At 38.7% G+C, this 17,894-nt stretch overlaps 1 protein-coding gene across 2 annotated transcripts; it reads left to right on the top strand.

The window, feature by feature from the left end:
* Nucleotides 1–273: 273 nt before the first annotated feature.
* On the top strand, nucleotides 274–17,261 carry CMC2 (C-X9-C motif containing 2). Of its 2 annotated transcripts, XM_028094972.2 has the most exons (5): nucleotides 274–423; nucleotides 5,640–5,675; nucleotides 7,293–7,405; nucleotides 11,593–11,664; nucleotides 15,754–17,261. In XM_028094972.2, the coding sequence occupies exons 3-5, from the start codon at nucleotides 7,325–7,327 to the stop codon at nucleotides 15,838–15,840; spliced, it is 240 nt and encodes a 79-aa protein (XP_027950773.1). In that variant the 5' UTR covers nucleotides 274–423; nucleotides 5,640–5,675; nucleotides 7,293–7,324; the 3' UTR covers nucleotides 15,841–17,261. The 2 variants fall into 2 exon arrangements, with proteins under 2 accessions (XP_027950773.1, XP_027950764.1); XM_028094963.2 differs by lacking the exon at nucleotides 5,640–5,675.
* The last annotated feature ends 633 nt before the right edge of the window (nucleotides 17,262–17,894 follow it).

The following is a 17,894-nucleotide window of genomic DNA, read 5'->3' as shown; positions in this document are numbered from 1 at the left end:
TCTTTGGACTGTACCGTGGGCACAGGGGGCAGCGTGGGGGAGCGGCAGAAGTGAAACTCGCCGAGTCCCCGCATCACTCTTGTTAGCGGAGAACATTAGTTAAATGCAGTTAATCTCAGCCCCCTAAATCTGGCTTGTTCGTTCGGCTTGTTGTTTTTAGGCTCCGCCCGGCCTCCCTGCACTCGCTCTCCCTCCCCGACAGCGTCCGGAAATGGGCTAGTCCAGGCCGGGTGGCGCATGCGCCTCAGAGGCCAGGAGCTGCGGGGGCTGGGCTAGCGCTGCGTGCGGGGTCAGCTGTGGAGGGCGTGGGAACCTTCGCCACCGGGAGCTGGCCCAGCTCCGGCGTCTTGACTGCCGGTCTTTGAATGGGGAGTCTTCGCTGGTGACTGTCGCTTCAGCCCTCCTGGTGTGGCCGCGAGTCGGGTGAGTCTCGGCAGTCCGGGCCGTTCCGAGGAACGCTCTCTTCCTGCCCGCGGTGTCTGGGGAGGCCGTGGGACACCCACCTGCCCCTCCTCTCGACCCCTGCTCGCGCGCGCCCCGCAGTGTCCGGTCCCCCCACCCCCCTGCCGCTCTCGGAGGTTGGGACCTGGAAGGTCCGGCCGCTGGTCTTCAGGGTGGCCTTGGCTCTCAGCTCGCAGGCAGCCCACAGAGTAGTCCACCGCGCGGGGGGCTGGAGGTCTGTCCCGGGCTCTCCGCCCACAGGCACTTGCTGAGGATGCGCTGGTACTTTAGAGCATGCCTTGGGCTAGACCTTTCACTCTCTGCGGCAGTCTGTCCCGCCACTCGCGAGCCTAGTGATCTGGGGCGGGCTCCTCCCGTCCTTGAGCCTAGGCTTCCACGCCTGTAAAATGAGTATAACCCAGGGCCTCGATGGTGAGAAGGGAAGCCCTTCACAGTGTTTGACACGGTGAGCACTCAATGAATTGTATGATTATTATTGGAGTTTAGGATCTGCAGGTAGAAGGTGGGGGCCTTGTTAGGGCACATCTCAGCTGCAGTGAAAGTTGCCACCAGTCCATCTTGCGAAGTGGGAATCCAGTGAGATCCTCGTCAGTACACTTTTCAAGGAAAGGACACATTCAGATCCCTTTTACTGGGTTTAAAAATTGCCGTGCTTGTAGGTTCACAATAGGTGCTTTATGAAGAGTCAAGTAAATCCGAGTTCTGGAAACCTTCATTTTAAATTTTAAGTGCATAAAGAAGTTTGCACTGGCAAACTTGTGTTGTGATGCCCCCTGTATCTCCTTTCCTATACATACAGATTTCTGCACTTGTTTAGTTTATTTCAGATGAGCCTTATTTTCGTCTTTTTTTTTTTTTTAAACTGTTGAGGTGTGAACCAATTCTCAGATCTATAATCCTAAATTCAATATTTGGTAAACATTTATTGGATATTTACTATGCGCATTTACAAGAATATTCCCTCCCTAGCCTGTAGGTTCTTTGGGGTATATGGACTGATTTTTTTCCTCTGAAATTCAGGTGATTTGGCAGAATGCCCAGCATCTACTGAGCGCTGATACATGTTTGTTCAGGAAAAGCTACAGCTTGGCCCATTCCTTAAAAACTGTGTAGTGGAACTTAAGAGCCCTATAGTCCTTTTGCCCAGGCAGCCTAGGGGTTGCTCTCAGTAACAGTGGGGCATGGTCTGTATTTGGGAGCACTAGTCACTCAATAGCATATGTTTAGATTTGGTTACTTTGCAACTGCAAAGAAAAGGGTAGGGTAGGTAATATACCCTGCTATGTCTGTTACCTTTGCTGAATATGTTGCATAGCTTGAAATAGTTGCAGAAATATTAATTTAACTCATTCCAGTGCTTTCTGAAAAGTACACTTTAGAAAAGATATGTTTTAGAAAGCATTAAGTTTACAGTTCTTCCTAGAGAACAGCTTCCTCAAACTTTGCCCAAGAGACTTTTCTGGACTTGTTTTTTGTTTGTTTTAAAATGACGTTGTTTGTTTTAAAATGACGTTTTAAAATGACGCTGTAGTATAAATGTCTTTCTGGTGCAGCCACCGAACAGCAGAATCTTTTGAAAGGAAACCCAAGTGGCATTAAAATAAGGGGTTTCCTCCTTGTGACAATATATTTGCTGAAATGTTATTTAGAATGGTTACTTTTCTTTACTAGAGTTAATGCATTGGTTACTCTTGGTTTATTTTCTAAAATTGTGCCACCTGGTGGTTGAAACCTGTCTATCATGGAATACTCATTAGGAAAATTTTACCTCAGTCTTGGTCGACTAAGGTGGAGTGACTAAAATAAGCCTATAATTTTTACATTTTTATTGAGAGTACCATACTGCTTCTATCCTCCCAGCTTACTCCCAAGTAAAAGTTAAAATTGCTTTGCAGGGGCCTGTCCCCCAGTTATTGAAACATCAGCTTGTCACAGCTGAACATTTTTAAGAGTTTCAGTGGCTGTTGTGCTTAAGGCAGTGGGGGAGTTGAGGTGGGGAGGGAAGCATTGTAACTGTGACAAGTTAACCCTTCTGGTGTTTTCTAAATGCCAAAGTAAAGGTGGGACTGAAGTTTTGTGTTTAAATGATAACAGCTTGAATGGAATTTATTCCTCTTTCTTAGTACAAACACCCATGCATGAAGTCTTATCACAAATGAATGTTCCCTTCATCTTTGTTCGGCAGTGCGGCTGATGTTAATGATTTTGGCACTACCCTTTTGAAATTGTTTCGTGTATTTTTAGTGGTGACAAGTTTTTTATTCATTGACTGTGAATTTTATTTTTGGAAATAGGTTAAAATCATTTAATTGTGAACTTAGATTTGAGAACAAACTTAAGAATGCAATGCAAGAATGAGCTGTGGCGTCCATAATTGATGTAGCCAGTCTCCTTGGGGTACATGAGGACGGATAACTGAGAACTTCACATAGCAGCCTGTTTCATTGTTGAACAGGCCAGGAAGAGGACATCTGCCTTTGTTAACATCCACCCTTTGGTTTCCAATCCTGTTCTGGGAAGTGCTTTGGTAACACCACTGTAAATTCAGTTCAGCCTTTCCCATCCTGTGACAGAGTATTTCAGATATACAAATAATATGTTACATATATCACACTTACTGCTCACTATTTCAGATGCTTCCACATATGTTATTTTAAACCTTATGACCACCCAGAGGTACAGGTCAAGAGCTAATTCCAATTTACGGAAGAGACTTAGGTGTCAGATTAAGTAACCAGAGTGTTAGAACTTATGGACAGATAAGTCCACAACTTTTGATTGCCAATCCATGTTGTTTCTTTTATCTATCTCCTCTGATGTGAGCTTCCCTAAATTGGTAAATATTCCCAGTTTCATTAATGGCTTCCTGTTTAAACCTAGAGTCAAAGCCATCTTCATCCTGAGCACTCTCCCCAGATTTTTACATTGTCAATTATTTTGGACTTGATTGATCAGGACAAAAACAGTACTGTTCTTTTTCTTGAGGGAGATAGACTATTTCTAATTATATGGGATAATACTACATTGACTTCTTTGGAAGCTAGGCCAAGAATTAGTGTCTGTTGAACTTGTAGCCAACCAGAGGCTCTTTGGGAAATAGCTTTTACTCTCTGTATTTATTTCTTCCACAAACTGCTGGGAAGGCATGTCTTTCCTGTTTTGAACATGGGAATGATCTGTCCTGGTGAGAGATTGCATTGGGTAGTAACTCTGCCACTTACTATGTGACCTGGGGCTTAGTTTTACTATGAAAATGTGAGTAATGCATATTTGAACTACAAAAAGGCAATTTCTTATGGTTCCACTGAATTTATAAAGGTACCTACTTGCTATAGTCATTGGAAGGATTCTAATACTTGTGCCTAGCACGTGGTAAATGTTTCAACAAATTACTTTCTACACTAATAGTATAGATATGGCTTTGAAGGAATCTTAAAAGAATATGGAATATACATTTAGTTTTCTTCAGTTCATAAGTTACTTTGAGTTACAATAATTCTGATGACTGCTGGAAGATACCAGCACTCACATCAGCGTGTTCTAAGAACAATGTCATTGTTTTATAGCTGTGCTTTGTGGATTACACCCAGCAGTCTGGCAGTACACCTGCGTGTGCACCAGTGGTTACATGAAGCCAGATGACACCAGGTGCTGGAAGGAAGTGTGGGTACAGGGTGGATCGAGGGAAAGAAGAAAAAGAGGGTATCTCACGAAAAAGATAGGGTGGAGGAAAGAGGGGAATGACTGGTAAAGCAAGGAATTCGTTAGGTAAGGGATTTGGTCAGTGTTTAGAACTGTAAGTTAAGTAGTAGCTTAGCTTTTTACCAAGAAGACTAGGAAAGGGAAACCGTATGAAACCATTTTCTTCTTGGATATAGTTACGTAGGATAAGTAAGTAGAAGGGAAGATGTCTTACTGGCACCCTGGCTGGGCCTACAATGGCATAAACTTTTGTAATAAAGGGAGGAAAAATATACATTGTGATATGTATGCATTTATACTTGTATACAACATGCATGTATTTATCTCAGCAGCCAAAGTGTCTTCTAAAGTATTTAATTTGTCAATTAATGAGGTCATTTCAGTACATTGTGAGCTTGTTTCCGAACTGTGAAAGCATGCATCTGAGGGCTGGTTGATAGAAATATGTAAAAATTTTTTGTCAAATATATTTACAAAATAAAAAGACATTTTCTAGGTGGCTAAGACAGTATACATCTTCCTTCAGAAGAAAGTGAGGCTGAAATCAGATAACCAGATAACTAATAGGTGTAGATGCATAATATTGGTATAATATTAGATGATTTAAACTGCTAGACTATATGAGATCTTGTCTTTCTGAGGCAAAAAGATTATGTCATTAAAAAGACTTTGTAGTCAGTCGCAGGCAAACCAAACTTGAACTTGGCTGCATTTCCAGTTTCCATTTCAAACACTTACCTGTCCATAATGGCCTGATATGAGATCTTCAGCTGTTGCATGCTATGTGTGTGCATGTGTGTGCACGCACTTAATTGAAGTCACTCAGTGGAACAATGATCTACTGATATTTTTATAAATTGAGTTCTGCAATAGTAGGAATACTATAATTCTCTGGAATTATTTGTTTAGATATTTTTAAGGATTATACTTGTGAGTGGAAGGTAGATAGTTTGAATTTCTTGAACTTTTTGGTATTAGCTCTATTAAGGTACAATTTACATATAAAATTCATCCAATTGTAAGTGAGTTCAGTGATTTTAGTGAACTGCAGTTGTGTATCCACTACCTCAATCCTATTTTAAAACATTTTTATCACGTAAAAATATTCCTTTGTGCCCAATGGCAAATAATCCTCACTCTGACTTTCAGGCCCAGGCAATCCATCAGCTTTTTTTCTCTACAATTTTGCCTTTTCTAGACATTGCACATAAATTGAATTATACAGTCTTTTGAATCTGGTTTCTTTCATTTAGCTTGGTGCTTTTGAGGTGGTTCATCCATGTTGGTGTCTGTATCAGTGCGTTCCTTTTCATTGCCAAATAGTATTCCATTGTCTAGATATACCACATTTGTGTGTCCAGTTACCAGGTTATTGGATATTTGGATTGTTTCCAGTATTGGCTATAATGAATAATGCTGTGAACATTCACATACATGTCTTTGTGTACATATGTATTTTCATTTCTTTTGGGTAGATTCTTAGGAGTGCGGTTTCTGGTCCGGGTCCTTTGGTAAGTTTGTGTGTAACTCCTTAAGACACCGACAAATTGTTTTCCTAACTGTGTACTATTTTACCTTTCCACTAGCAATGCATGAGGTCTGTTTTCTCTGCATCCTAACTAATGCTTGTTATTGTCTGACTTTTTGATTATAGCTATTTGGGCAGATGTGTAGTTACCATCTCATTGTGGTTTTAGTTTGCATTTCCCTGTGACTAATGGTGTTCAGCATTTTTTCATGTGCTTAATTAACCATTCCTCAGTCATCTTTAATGAAGTATTTGTTCCCATTTTTGGGGTTCATTTTAAATGCTGGATTGTTTGTAAGCATTGCTTATATATTTTAGATAACAAATCCTTTTTCATATATGATTTGCAAATATTTTCTCCTAGTCTGTAGCTTGTTTAGGTTCACAGCACAATTGAACAGAAAGTACAGAGATCCCATTTGCGCCCTGCACTACACATGCACAGCCTTCCCACCATTAACATCCCCCACCAGAGTCGTATGTTTTTACAGCTGATGAGCCTGCATTAACATGTCATTATCACCCAAAGTGTGGCTTGTCTTTTTCTTTTCTTTTTTTTATTATATGCATTATGAAATGCTCACCATGGTAAATATATTACAATATTATTGGTGACATTCCCTATGTTGTACTTTTCATCCCTCTGTCTTTTCATTTTCTTAATGGTGTATTTTGAAGTGAGAAAGTTTTTTAAGTTTGATAAGATTTTACCAATTTTTTCTTTTGTGAATTGTGCTTTTGACCTATCTAAGAACTCTTTGCCCAACTAAGGTCATTATTTTCTTCTAGGTTTTCTTTCTTGAAACTTGTAAAAGATTAAAACATTAATTGGTTCTTTTTTCTTTTTGGTAATGTTTTCCAAGTCAAAAAGAATAGGTTAAAAAAAAGGAATAGGTAAATAGTGCTTCATAACTCTGGCAAACACTTCAAAATAATGCTTTTCCTTTGACGTTGGCTGCTAATTTTCTACTTTGTGAAAGAACCAATTAAATTTAAGTTCTGAGATTTCAGCTTCTTCCTTTCATTGTAATAATTACATTTTATGGATATATCTGCTAAATTGAGAAACTTTTTTCCCATCTGCTTTTTGTTTCTCTTCATTGTTTAGTGGGATTTTCTCAGCCAGATGTTAGGAATAAGAAAGCAGTCCATATGAATTGACACTAAAGTGAGACTGGCTAACGAGGCTTTAACCCTCTCAGAGGAATATACATTTTAAAAGGATTAATAAACCAATTCTCTTATTTTATAGAATTTCAACTGGACAAAATGAATTGTAGTCAATTTCAGGAATGTGGGGAAAATAATTGAAATCAGGCTTATTAATATAGGCTAGCTGTTTCTTTTGGAGCACTTATTTCCAGGATTGGTCTCTTGAGGAATTCTGCTTTTTTCTGAACCTGCACGTTCTCCAGACAGCACCTGATGACTTGTTGAATCTGTTAAATTGCTGGATAAGGAAGCTGAGACTCAGGTTTAATAATTTGCCTAAGGTCAACATTCTTTTCTGATAAAGCTCACTGCACGTTTGTACTGAAATAGTTTTAGGTCGCATTAACAAATACAGTCACACATATTCAAGACACTCTTGTATCCACAGGTTGCTCTGCTGTGCTCCGTCACCTCCTAAAGATGCATCCTGACTTATCTCCACACTTGCACACTGAAGAATGCAACGTCTTGATTAACTTGCTTAAGGAATGTCACAAAAATGTAAGAGTTCAGAAAAATGACCATAAAGCAAAAATGAAACTTAGGTACAACACACTGATGTAAAATGTTACCTCCACTAATGGGAAGGAATGATAATACAGTGGAGCTTGGCTTACTAAAGATTAGTAACTGATGGCTTGTGATTTTTCAGACACCATCTCCTTTCATGATTAGTAAAAATCAAGCGTGGTAGTTTGTTAGGGAACTTCTGAAATGATATGTAATAGTTAGAATCCACGTTCTTACAATAAAATACTTTCCTTTTTTAAATTACAGGGCACTAGAACACTTATGTTAAATTCTGACTCTTCTGATCATAATGGAATTATTTTAAGATTTTTCTAAGATTTTCCTTGATGTCTACTATTCTGTGTTTAAAGGAGATTGAAACATTTTTTATAATAGATGTTAGCTAGATTTAAATTATGATCTAATTTGTCAGGTTTGCTTACTTGTTAGTGGAATGAAAGTAAAATTCCATGGTTTAGACCAAAATAGGAAGCCAATTTTTGGAAATCATTAAATTAAGCTGATATTTTTACAGATGTCAAATATTTAGCTTTTTCCATATACTTGACACGTGAAACAGTTATAAGAGCATTTCTGTATTTCTTTAACTTTGCATGATGTGTTATTTTTCTCATGATACTCATAAACGGTAGATATATCAAATTATAATAATAGTAAATACCATTTAAATGAGTAAAATTTAAAAACTAATGGTAAGGTAGTAAGTAATACCTGTGACCTGTGAAGTTAGATATTTTTGTTGGTTCAAAGAATGTTGTTTGACAATATACCTTAGGCAGACTCTTTTCAGCATATGTCTAGATCAAGAATTGATACTGTCTTTTTAATGTTAATCATTTTATGGGTATGCACTAGTGTCTCATTTGGTTTTAGATTTATTTCCCTGGTGGCTGGTTTTTGAGCATCATTTCATGTGCTTATTGGCCACTCATATAAAGTCTTTTGCCCATATTTTATTTTATTTTTTTAATTTAAATGTTATCTATTTATTATTAATTTTTCTTTTGCCCATGTTTTAAAATTGGGTTGTTTGCTTTATTTAATTTTAAGAATTCTTTTTTTTTCATTCGACACACAAGTCCTTTGATGAGTGTATTGTGAATATGTTCTCCTAGCCTGTAGCATCCTTTTTCATTTTCTTAAGGTTGTGTTTCAAAGAGCAGTTTCTAAGTTTGCTGAGGTCTAACTACCAGGTTTTTTTCTCTTATTGTTTGTGGGAGGTTTTGTTGTTGTTGTGTTTTTTTTTTTTTTTCTTTCCAAGTATTTTTGTATGTTTCCCGGTCACAAAGATTTTTCTCCTGTTTTTTTTCTTCTGGAAGTTGTAGAGTTTTAGCTTTTACATCTAGGGCTCTGATTCATTTCAGGTTAATTTTTGTGTATTGTGTGAGGTATGGGCCAGTGTTTCTTTCTCTGTGGATATTGTTGTTCCAGGACCATTTGTTGCAGAGACCATCCTTTCCCTACTGAATTATCTTGACCATACGTGGCTGGGTCTACTTCTGGGCTCTCTAGTCTATTCCACTGATTTATGTGTCTGTTCTTAACACCAGTCAAGTCCAGTGTTATCTTAGTGGGGCCACCCTGGTCCCTTGACCGTTTTGTCCTCTTCTCTGTCCCCGTTCACTTGCACTGGAGTGATCATTCAAACGTAAGTTGAATCATTGTTCCCCTCTAATGGCTCTCTTTGCCTGCGGTTATCAGATCTAAATTTCTTACTCTGTGTTGTTTCAGGGCCTTCATGAACCCGTCTCCTACTTACCCTTGCGCCTCACCACCCTCCTGCCCGTCTTCCGCTTGCTCCTGTGTGCAGTTGTGCCGGAACACACTTCCCTCTTCTAAGCCTTTGTGCTTGCTTTCTCCTTGCTCGTCTTAGAGCCCTCCTCACCGTCTCCACTTCCTGTGTGCTAGACCAGGTTTCACCATCCTCCAGGTTTTATTCAGCATCATTTGTTATTTCCTTTTCCTTTTCTCCTTTCCTGGCCTACATTCTCTTGGTGTAGTCGCTCTGTACTCCACACATAATACAGTTGCTACTTTTAGTTCTCACACTTTTTGGTCTCATGACTCCTTTATGCTCTTAAAAATTACTGAGGACCCCACATAACTTTTGTGTATGTGGGCTATAGCTACCAATATTTATTGAATTAGAAATTAAAACTGAGAAATTAAAAAAATACTAATTTACATAAAAATACAGTAATAAATCCAATACATGTTAACATAGTGATTTTTCATAAAAAAGATCTTATTTTCCAAAACAAGAGGGTGAAAAGAATGACATTGCTTTTGCAGTTTTGCAGTTCTCTTTAATGCCTGGCTTAATAGGACATAGCCAGATCCTCCTATCTGCCTCATGTTCAGTCTTGGGTGATATTGCTCTTTGTGCAGCCTCTGGAAAATTCTATGGTAGCCTTGTGAGAGAATGAAAATGAACAAAACAAGATCTTTGATTTTCAGGGAAATAGTTTTTATCGTGTACATGCTCTGGAAAGGTTTTGGGAACTCGTGGGTGTCCCTGGACTACACTTGGAAAACTACTGCTTTATAGCAATCACTTTGTTAGCTGGCTCTTCCCTCTGACCATGTACTGAGAGTAAGGCCCAGGTCCACCTTCCTCACTGCTGTATCCCTAGTACTTGGGACATTGTCTTCAAGGTATCAATCGATTGATTCATTTATTCAATCAATTTCTCGGTTGGTTTGATACTCTAGAAATAGACATCGCACACTAGAGGTTTATGCCATGTGTATATAAGAGAATTGTAGACCCTGGGCATTTCATAAACCAATTCCAATGGAGCACTTTGGTTTTGTTTTTCATGTAATGTCACAAGAGTATAATTCTTCTTCAGGTTTAAATGTTGGAAAAGCAAAAAAAAAAAAAAAAAAGCTTCTGTCTTGGATTTAAAAATAAGATGTATGTCTATGGGATGATATGAGTCAGTGTAAACCAAACTATGAAATATTGCCTTATGTTCTGAAAGTCTAATCCTTTCCGTTAGTTCTGCTTCACCAGAAGGTGTGTGAAAATGCATGGTTCCTGTTCATTTGTTGTCAAGGAAATAGTTTAGGAAAAATACACAAGAGATACTTATTCTGAAAAGGTCCTTAGGTGACCAGTAGGAGATCTTAGTTTACCTTAAATGCTTGCCAGAAAAAATGACCCATTCTGGTCCCCACTGTGGACCAGAAAAGGACATTTGCAGTGGCTGTGAAGCAGGGAAAGGACAGACCAGCATGAGGCACAGTTTATTAATTACGTGTTGTCTGGTTTCCATGAAAGCCTTAATTAGGAAGAAGAGGAAAAGGTGCTTATTATAACAAGTTCAGCACTTATGGCATGTCATTAGAGGACATCACCAGGCTGTCCTACCCTTTCCTTAAAAATCGTGATATGCAAATGCACTAATTAGAGCCCGACTAAAATTTGTGTTCTTGACTTCAGTCTTCATCTTAATCTGCTTCAGAGCATTCATACTTTTTGCCATGAAAATCGTCATAGGCCTGGAAACCACGAGATTTTTATTTTTGCTTCACAAAGAAAACAGACTTTGTACTTTAGATAGAGGTTTTCTTACATCGTGGATTAGTGGCTTACTTATGCGGCCCATATAGGCCATTTAATAGTAGTGTTACATGTTTCTGATGTATTTTGATGACATTTTGGATGGAGGCAAATGAGAAAATTAGTGTTGGCCCCCAGCATTTATCAGGAAATTCTTCAATGGGACAGAATGGTTGCTAGTGAAGAAGTCAGTGGTCCTTTTAATATGGCCACACTACACTTGGTATCGCTCCCTGTGGTGGAGGTGGCTGTGCTGTGATTTTCACATGCCCGTAAAGAAAGGCCTATTAGAAAACAGAATTGTTTACACTCTGTCGTCGTGAGGTTTGGGCAGGTTAATAGGCTTCCCTTTTATCAAGGAAAAGTCTTTCTAGTTTTCATTTCTACCTATACAGCGTTTATCCCTCCTTTTAGGAAGGCCAGGAGAAGTCCGTTTATTTGTATATTTTATACCTGTGATTTAACTGTTTGCTTATTAACAGGGTGGTGACACATTAAACCCATTTCTCTAGGAATAAGTATTTAAATTCTATGTGCCAGAGACCTTAGCATATTATGGGATGAAATATTTTACCCCTCTTCTTCCTTTTAGCACAGCATTCTGAAATTTTTTGGTCATTGCAATGATCTCGATCGGGAGATGAGAAAATGCTTGAAGAATGAGGTAAGAAAAGTGTTAGAGGATGAAAGTGGTTGAACAGTAGAATAGAACATTTCTGAGCAGTATTTAGAATACGATTACTAATTTTTATTCCAAATTTTAGTATAACAGAGAGAATTGACACTTTATATGTATGTCCTCCCGTAAAACCGAGAGGAGAAATGAAAGGACATTGCTGGGGTGTTTTTTTTTTTTTTTTGCATGCACATAAATGAAAACGACTTCCTTATTATAATCATCGTAACTCCTCTGGATGAATTGTAAGGGCTGGGAAACTGAGTTTGTTTAGTAGAAAGACTGGTCAGTCAGCTATTAGCCATAGCAGGTAACTAACACTTTGTGGGCCTCCGCTTCCTCATAGAACGTGGCAGGAGCTAGGCTTGGGCTCCTCATAGGTTTAAAATTGTGAATTTCTTCATAACCATGGCATGTGCGAGCCACGCGGATCGAGTTTGACTTGGCCGGAAAGACTCATTTCCTGAACCCGGTTTTAGGCCATGACTTGGACTTGGGCATATACCAGACTGCTTTTGAAATCTTTAAATTTAACTCCATTTCCGTTTTGTACATCAGTTGTTTTATGTCCCAGACCTTTAAAAATCTATAACTAAATACCTGCCATCCAGTTTTCTTTCCTTTTCTATATTTTTGAAATTTTTTCCCATTAGTTTCATATTGAAAGGTATTAGTTATATTTGAGCTGTCTAGCATCTATCTTCAACTTTTGTATTTTTCAGTCTGAAGCTTTTTTTTTTCCCCTTCCCAGAACCTCTTTCCAGTGTCTTTACTGTTTTGAAGAACTTTCTGGAGTTCTCAGTTCAGGGTGATAATTTTCTTTGCACAGATGTCTACATATGGAAATGTTTTAAATTGATTTTCAAAGAGTTTTTCTTCATATTTACATGTAAAGCTAGTTTATATGAAAACTGAACCTAAGGCTTTGTCCCCGTTTTAATAAGATGATGGGAAAATGAAGCCCACACTACTTTATTCAGTACAACTGTTTATTCCTTACATGCTTTCAGTTGTGTCAGATCACTTCTTCCCTAAGTTTAGATTTTTTTTTCTTCTTACAGTTCAGTAATTTTGCCATTGGTTTGGTGATTAGATATTTATTCGAAATTTTCTTCCCAGGTGGTCCTGAGCTGTTAGTGACTATTAGGTAGAATGTTGTAGATATTTTCCTTACTTTGAGTCTGTTTTCATACAAATTCTGGATTTTCTCCTTGACTTATTTTCTAAGTCCTCTGTGTGGTTTTTATGTCAGTAAATTACCTGATTTATAGATGTTTTTGTCTGTTCTTTCCTCCTTCAGTCCTCTGAACCTGCACTCATTTATTTCCTCTCTGCCTTTAATGCTTTCTACTTGACCATTTCCTGCCTTTCACATGCTCCTCTAACCATCTCCTTCATGTACCATTTGAGTACTTCATTCCTTGATGCTTTCAACTAGAAAAAGGGTCTGGCCAGTTCCCTTAGCCTCTATTTGCTGCTGTGTTGCTGCTTTTGTTCTTTCTATCGAAATAATCACTAATATTACTTTTGCAGCATCCTGTTTTGTCCCTCTTAATTTTTTGATTCGGTTTGGTTTGGTTGTGTTGTTCACTGAAGTTTTGTGAATAACATCATGTTCATTCTTTTTTTTTTCTTCTTTTATTCAAAGGCCGTCTGGACTCCCTTTGGGGATATCTTAACATACATTTTAACATAGATTATATTTTTAATTTGCTCTTTAATTTATTATTTTGGCTGCCTACAAAGTATTAACTTCTGAAGATTTACCCTTACAACCCTCTTCCCAACCTGATTGCTGGAGGAAGTCCAGTATATGTGATTAAAGATAGATACCAAATATTTTTCTCAGAGTAGGTATCCCTCCATGTTCTAGAACAGTGCCTTTTTTTAAAATAGTTTTTAAAGTGATTAAATGCTCTTTCCCCCTGACAATCTTAGGAGGAAAATTAATGTGTGACAAATAAAAGGAATGATTTTGGTTAAAGGGACCGGGTGTTTCATCAGTAATTTGAAGTGGCCCTTTGATGAGGAAGAAAAAAAAGTTTGAAAACTATCATTCCAGAGGCTATGTTAGAACTCTTCAATCAAAACTTTAGATCTAGAAAACTTCTCAGATATGATCTAGCCTAGCTCCGCTTATTTGAGCTTATGGGACCCGAAGATGCAGTAAGCATGCACCTTCCCAGCACTGGCTCAGGGGTCTGGGGCAGGGGACCCAGTCGAGTCCCTACTCAGCTCTCTATCATTGATTTTCATTTCTGCGGCCTTTTCCCATATCTCTGGCTCCTAAAAGATTTTGTTCACTTATACTTCGTTTTTTCAACTTGAATTTACTTTTAGTTTTTTTCCTTTTTCCATAGGGACCCTTCAATCACCTTTAAAATATGTCTATCAGTGTATATAAGCCTGTACATATATCCATACAAAAACACTTATATTCACGTTTCTCTGCTTTAAACAAGTGCTTTTTCAAAGTGCCAGGCTGTGTATTTCCTGTTACTTAGAACCTACTGGCCAGATCCAAATACTAGCCTGAAAACCTTCAAGGTGAAAACTGCATTTAGATCCAACTGACTACAGAAATGTAGGATTTGGAGAGAATCAGGTTAGATGACTATTCGTAATGAAAAGATCCTGGGAGTTTCAGCTGAATATAGGTTTCCATGTGAACTAATAGGGTAATATGGTTGCCAAGAGCCAATTACTCTTTTTTTTTCTTTAAATTTTTTAATTGTTATGTTAATCACCATACACTACATCATTAGTTTTTGATGTAGTGTTCCATGATTCATTGTTTGTGCATAACACCCAGTGCTCCACGCAGAATGTGCCCTCTTTAATACCCATCACCAGGCTAACCCATCCCCCCACCCCCCTCCCCTCTAGAACCCTCAGTTTGTTTTTCAGAGTCCATCATCTCTCATGGTTCGTCTCCCCCTCCGATTTCCCCCCCTTCATTCTTCCCCTCCTGCTATCTTCTTTTTTTTTTTTTCTTAACATATATTGCATTGTTTCCGAGGTACAGATCTGTGATTCAACAATCTTGCACAATTCACAGCGCTCACCATAGCACATACCCTCCCCAATGTCTATCACCCAGCCACTCCATCCCTCCCACCCCCCACCACTCCAGCAACCCTCAGTTTGTTTCCTGAGATTAAGAATTCCTCATATCAGTGAGGTCATATGATACATGTCTTTCTCTGATTGACTTATTTCACTCAGCATAACACCCTCCAGTTCCATCCATGTCGTTGTAAATGGCAAGATCTCATTCCTTTTGATGGCTGCATAATATTCCATTGTATATATATTCCACATCTTCTTTATCCATTCATCTGTCGATGGACATCTTAAGAGCCAATTACTCTTGATAATATTTATAGAAATAAAATGTCTAGGTCATAAGAACTAGTAGGTCCTCTGTAGCCCACATCTGTCAGACTGTGTGGAACACTGCATTTAATTCTGGTTGTGATGTTTTTTATAAGGGATATTGATATTAAAGCACCTTATAAAAGGTAACTATTAGAAGGCAGAAGCCATGTTCTATGAGCCTTTGTAGAAACCAGCAATGTTCAGCCTAAAAAAGATGTAGTAAGTGGATTTTCTGTAATCAGATATTTGCAAGAAGAAATAGAGGGCAGTAGGAGAATTTACAGGGAAACACTTACTGGTTCAACATTAAAAAAAAAACCTTTGGAACAAGTAGAAGGGTCCAACAATTAAACAGGCTACCTCTCAGGTAGTTAGCTGCTCCTAGCTAGAAGTGTGCAAGCAGAGGTTAGATGACTTCAATAGATTGTGAGTTCCTGCAGACCAGAACAGGACTCACTTATCTTAAATATTTACTGAATTCATATTTTGGGAGAAAATTAATTCAGTAAATATTTGTGCACCTGTTAGGATGTAGGTGCTGTCCTGTGTTTGCAATTTCAGATTCAGTGAAATAAAAGACAAGTAAGAATTTTATCAGCAAAAACTATTTTGCAAATATTTTAAAATATTTAACTCAGCTGATATAAATGGTAATATAATCTGCTGTCTCTTTTCTCCCCCCTTCCTTTTATTTTCCAGTACATGGAAAAGAGGACCAAGAGCAGGGAGCATGGCAATGCGATGCGAAAAAGACTTTTTAATCCTGCAGAGGAATCTGAAAAATAAATTAGAGGCACACCTCGTTTTATTGTGCTTCGTTTTATTGAGCTTCGCAGATAATGCATTTTTTTCAAATTGAAGTTTTGTGGCAACCCTGCGTGGAGCAAGTCTATTGGTGCCATTTTTCCAACATCATTTCTCACCTCGTGTCTCTGTATCACATTTTGGTAATTCTCACAATATTTCACACTTTATAATTACTATCCTATTTCTTACGGTAATCTGTGATGTTACTGTTATAATTATTTTGGGGTGCCACGAAGCATCCCTGTATAAGACAGTGAACTTAATCGATGTGTGTATTCTGACTGCTCACCAACCAGCCATTCCCTCGTCTCTCCCTGTCCTTGGGCCTTCCTGTCCCCTGAGAGGCAACATATTGAAATTAGGCCAGTTAGTAATCCTACAGTGGCCTCTCAGTGTTCAAGTGAAAGGAAGAGTCCCCCATCTCTCACTCTAAGTCAAAAGCTAGAAGTGATTAAGCTCAGTGAGAAAGGCATGTTGAAAGCCGAGATAGGCTGGAGCCAGGCCTCTTGCACCAGTTAGCCAAGTTGTGAATGCAAAGGGAAAGTTCTTGAAGGAAATTAAAAGTGCTGAATGTGTGTGCCAGTGAACACACAAATGTTAAGAGAGCGAAACAGCCTTGTTTCGAAAATTGGTCTGGACGGAAGATCAAACATCCCCTTAAGCCAAAGCTTAATCTAGAGCAAAGTCCTAACTCTTCAATTCTGTGAGGGTTAAGAGGTGAGGAAGCTGCAGATGAAAAGTTTGGAGCTTGGAGACATTGGTTTGTGAGGTTTAAAGGAAAGAAGCCATCTCTATAACCTAAAAGTGCATGGTGAAGCAGCCAAGGGCTGATGTAGAAGCTGCATCAACATCGAGACAAGACCCTCCACTGGCAAAAAGATTATGACTTGCTGAAAGCTCAGATGATATGGTTAGCACTTTTTAGCAATAAAATATTTTTAAATTAAGGCATGTATGTTGTTCTTTAACATAATGCTATTATACACTTAATAGACTACAATATTGTGTAAGCATAACTTTTATATGTGTTGAGAAACCAAAAAATTGATTTGACTTGCTTTGTTGTGATATTTGCTTTATCTTGGTGGTCTGGAATGAAACCTGTGGTATCTCTGAGGTTTGCCTGTATACTTTCCTGGATGCCTTGGCTGAGAGAAGACCTAAAGACTCTTGGTTAATAACCAAAAGAATCTTACCTCATTTTGTCTCCAGAATCCTTTGAATGGAAAGTGACCCATGGAGAAATATGGAAACCCTGATGCTGAATATTTTTTGGGTGGAATCTTAGGTACTCTCTCTTGTCTGCCAATATACCTGACTTCCAACACGTTTCTTCCCTTGGCCAACAATCAGTTAACATTTGCATAACTTATCTCCTTCAATAAAATAATTGACTTTAATGATATTTTCTCTGTTCTCTTAGACTTTCCTGGAATTAGGGCAAAATGGTCCCATTAGACTTTCCTTTTTGACAATGTGGTGATTCTGGAGCTTAAACATTGAAGACACAAGCTAGGGCAAAAAGAGTTTGGGAAACCCTAGCTGTGTTAACAATATGAAAACGACCCCAACTTTATCATTCCCAGACTCATTTCCAGCAGGCACCCCCACCCCTACCCCCCAGTGCTCTTTCTGCCAGGTATTTCTGAAACCGGCAACAATCAATGTCACCAGCTTCCTGCCACAGCCACAGCAAGGGCTTGATCTTGTCAGATGAGGTGACAACAGACTGTGAGCTGTGAGCTCCTTCTAGTGAATTCTGTGTGTATGTCCAGAATGAGGCCTTGCTGACGTCTGTGTTTAATAAGCGAGTTCTCCATCATCACAGGTGTTCAAGAGGCTGGACATTCACTTAGCAGGGTGGTTACACAGGATAACAGGCATTTGATGAAGGGATGGAGGAAGAAGTAGAATTAATTCTGAGGACCCTTTCGAGACTGAGATTTATGAATATTTATTCAGCCCCTTCCTCCACGTCAGTAGTACAGGTACAGAAATGAGACGTTTTGCCTTTAGAAGCTTGTAGTAAACTG

Source organism: Eumetopias jubatus, unplaced genomic scaffold (assembly GCF_037043125.1).
Source record: "Eumetopias jubatus isolate StellerSeaLion01/CBP00866 unplaced genomic scaffold, mEumJub1_p1.0 scaffold_10, whole genome shotgun sequence".
NCBI lineage: Eukaryota > Metazoa > Chordata > Mammalia > Carnivora > Otariidae > Eumetopias > Eumetopias jubatus.
This window is presented reverse-complemented; position numbering and strand designations above follow the sequence as displayed.

Excerpts from the sequence above, each read along its gene's own strand:
- CMC2 (XM_028094963.2), top strand. The coding sequence starts at position 7,325 with ATGCATCCTGACTTATCTCCACACTTGCACACTGAAGAATGCAACGTC. Across the intron at positions 7,406-11,592 it reads TTAAGGAATGTCACAAAAAT|CACAGCATTCTGAAATTTTT; the intron begins GTAAGAGTTCAG and ends TCTTCCTTTTAG. Across the intron at positions 11,665-15,753 it reads GAAAATGCTTGAAGAATGAG|TACATGGAAAAGAGGACCAA; the intron begins GTAAGAAAAGTG and ends TTTATTTTCCAG.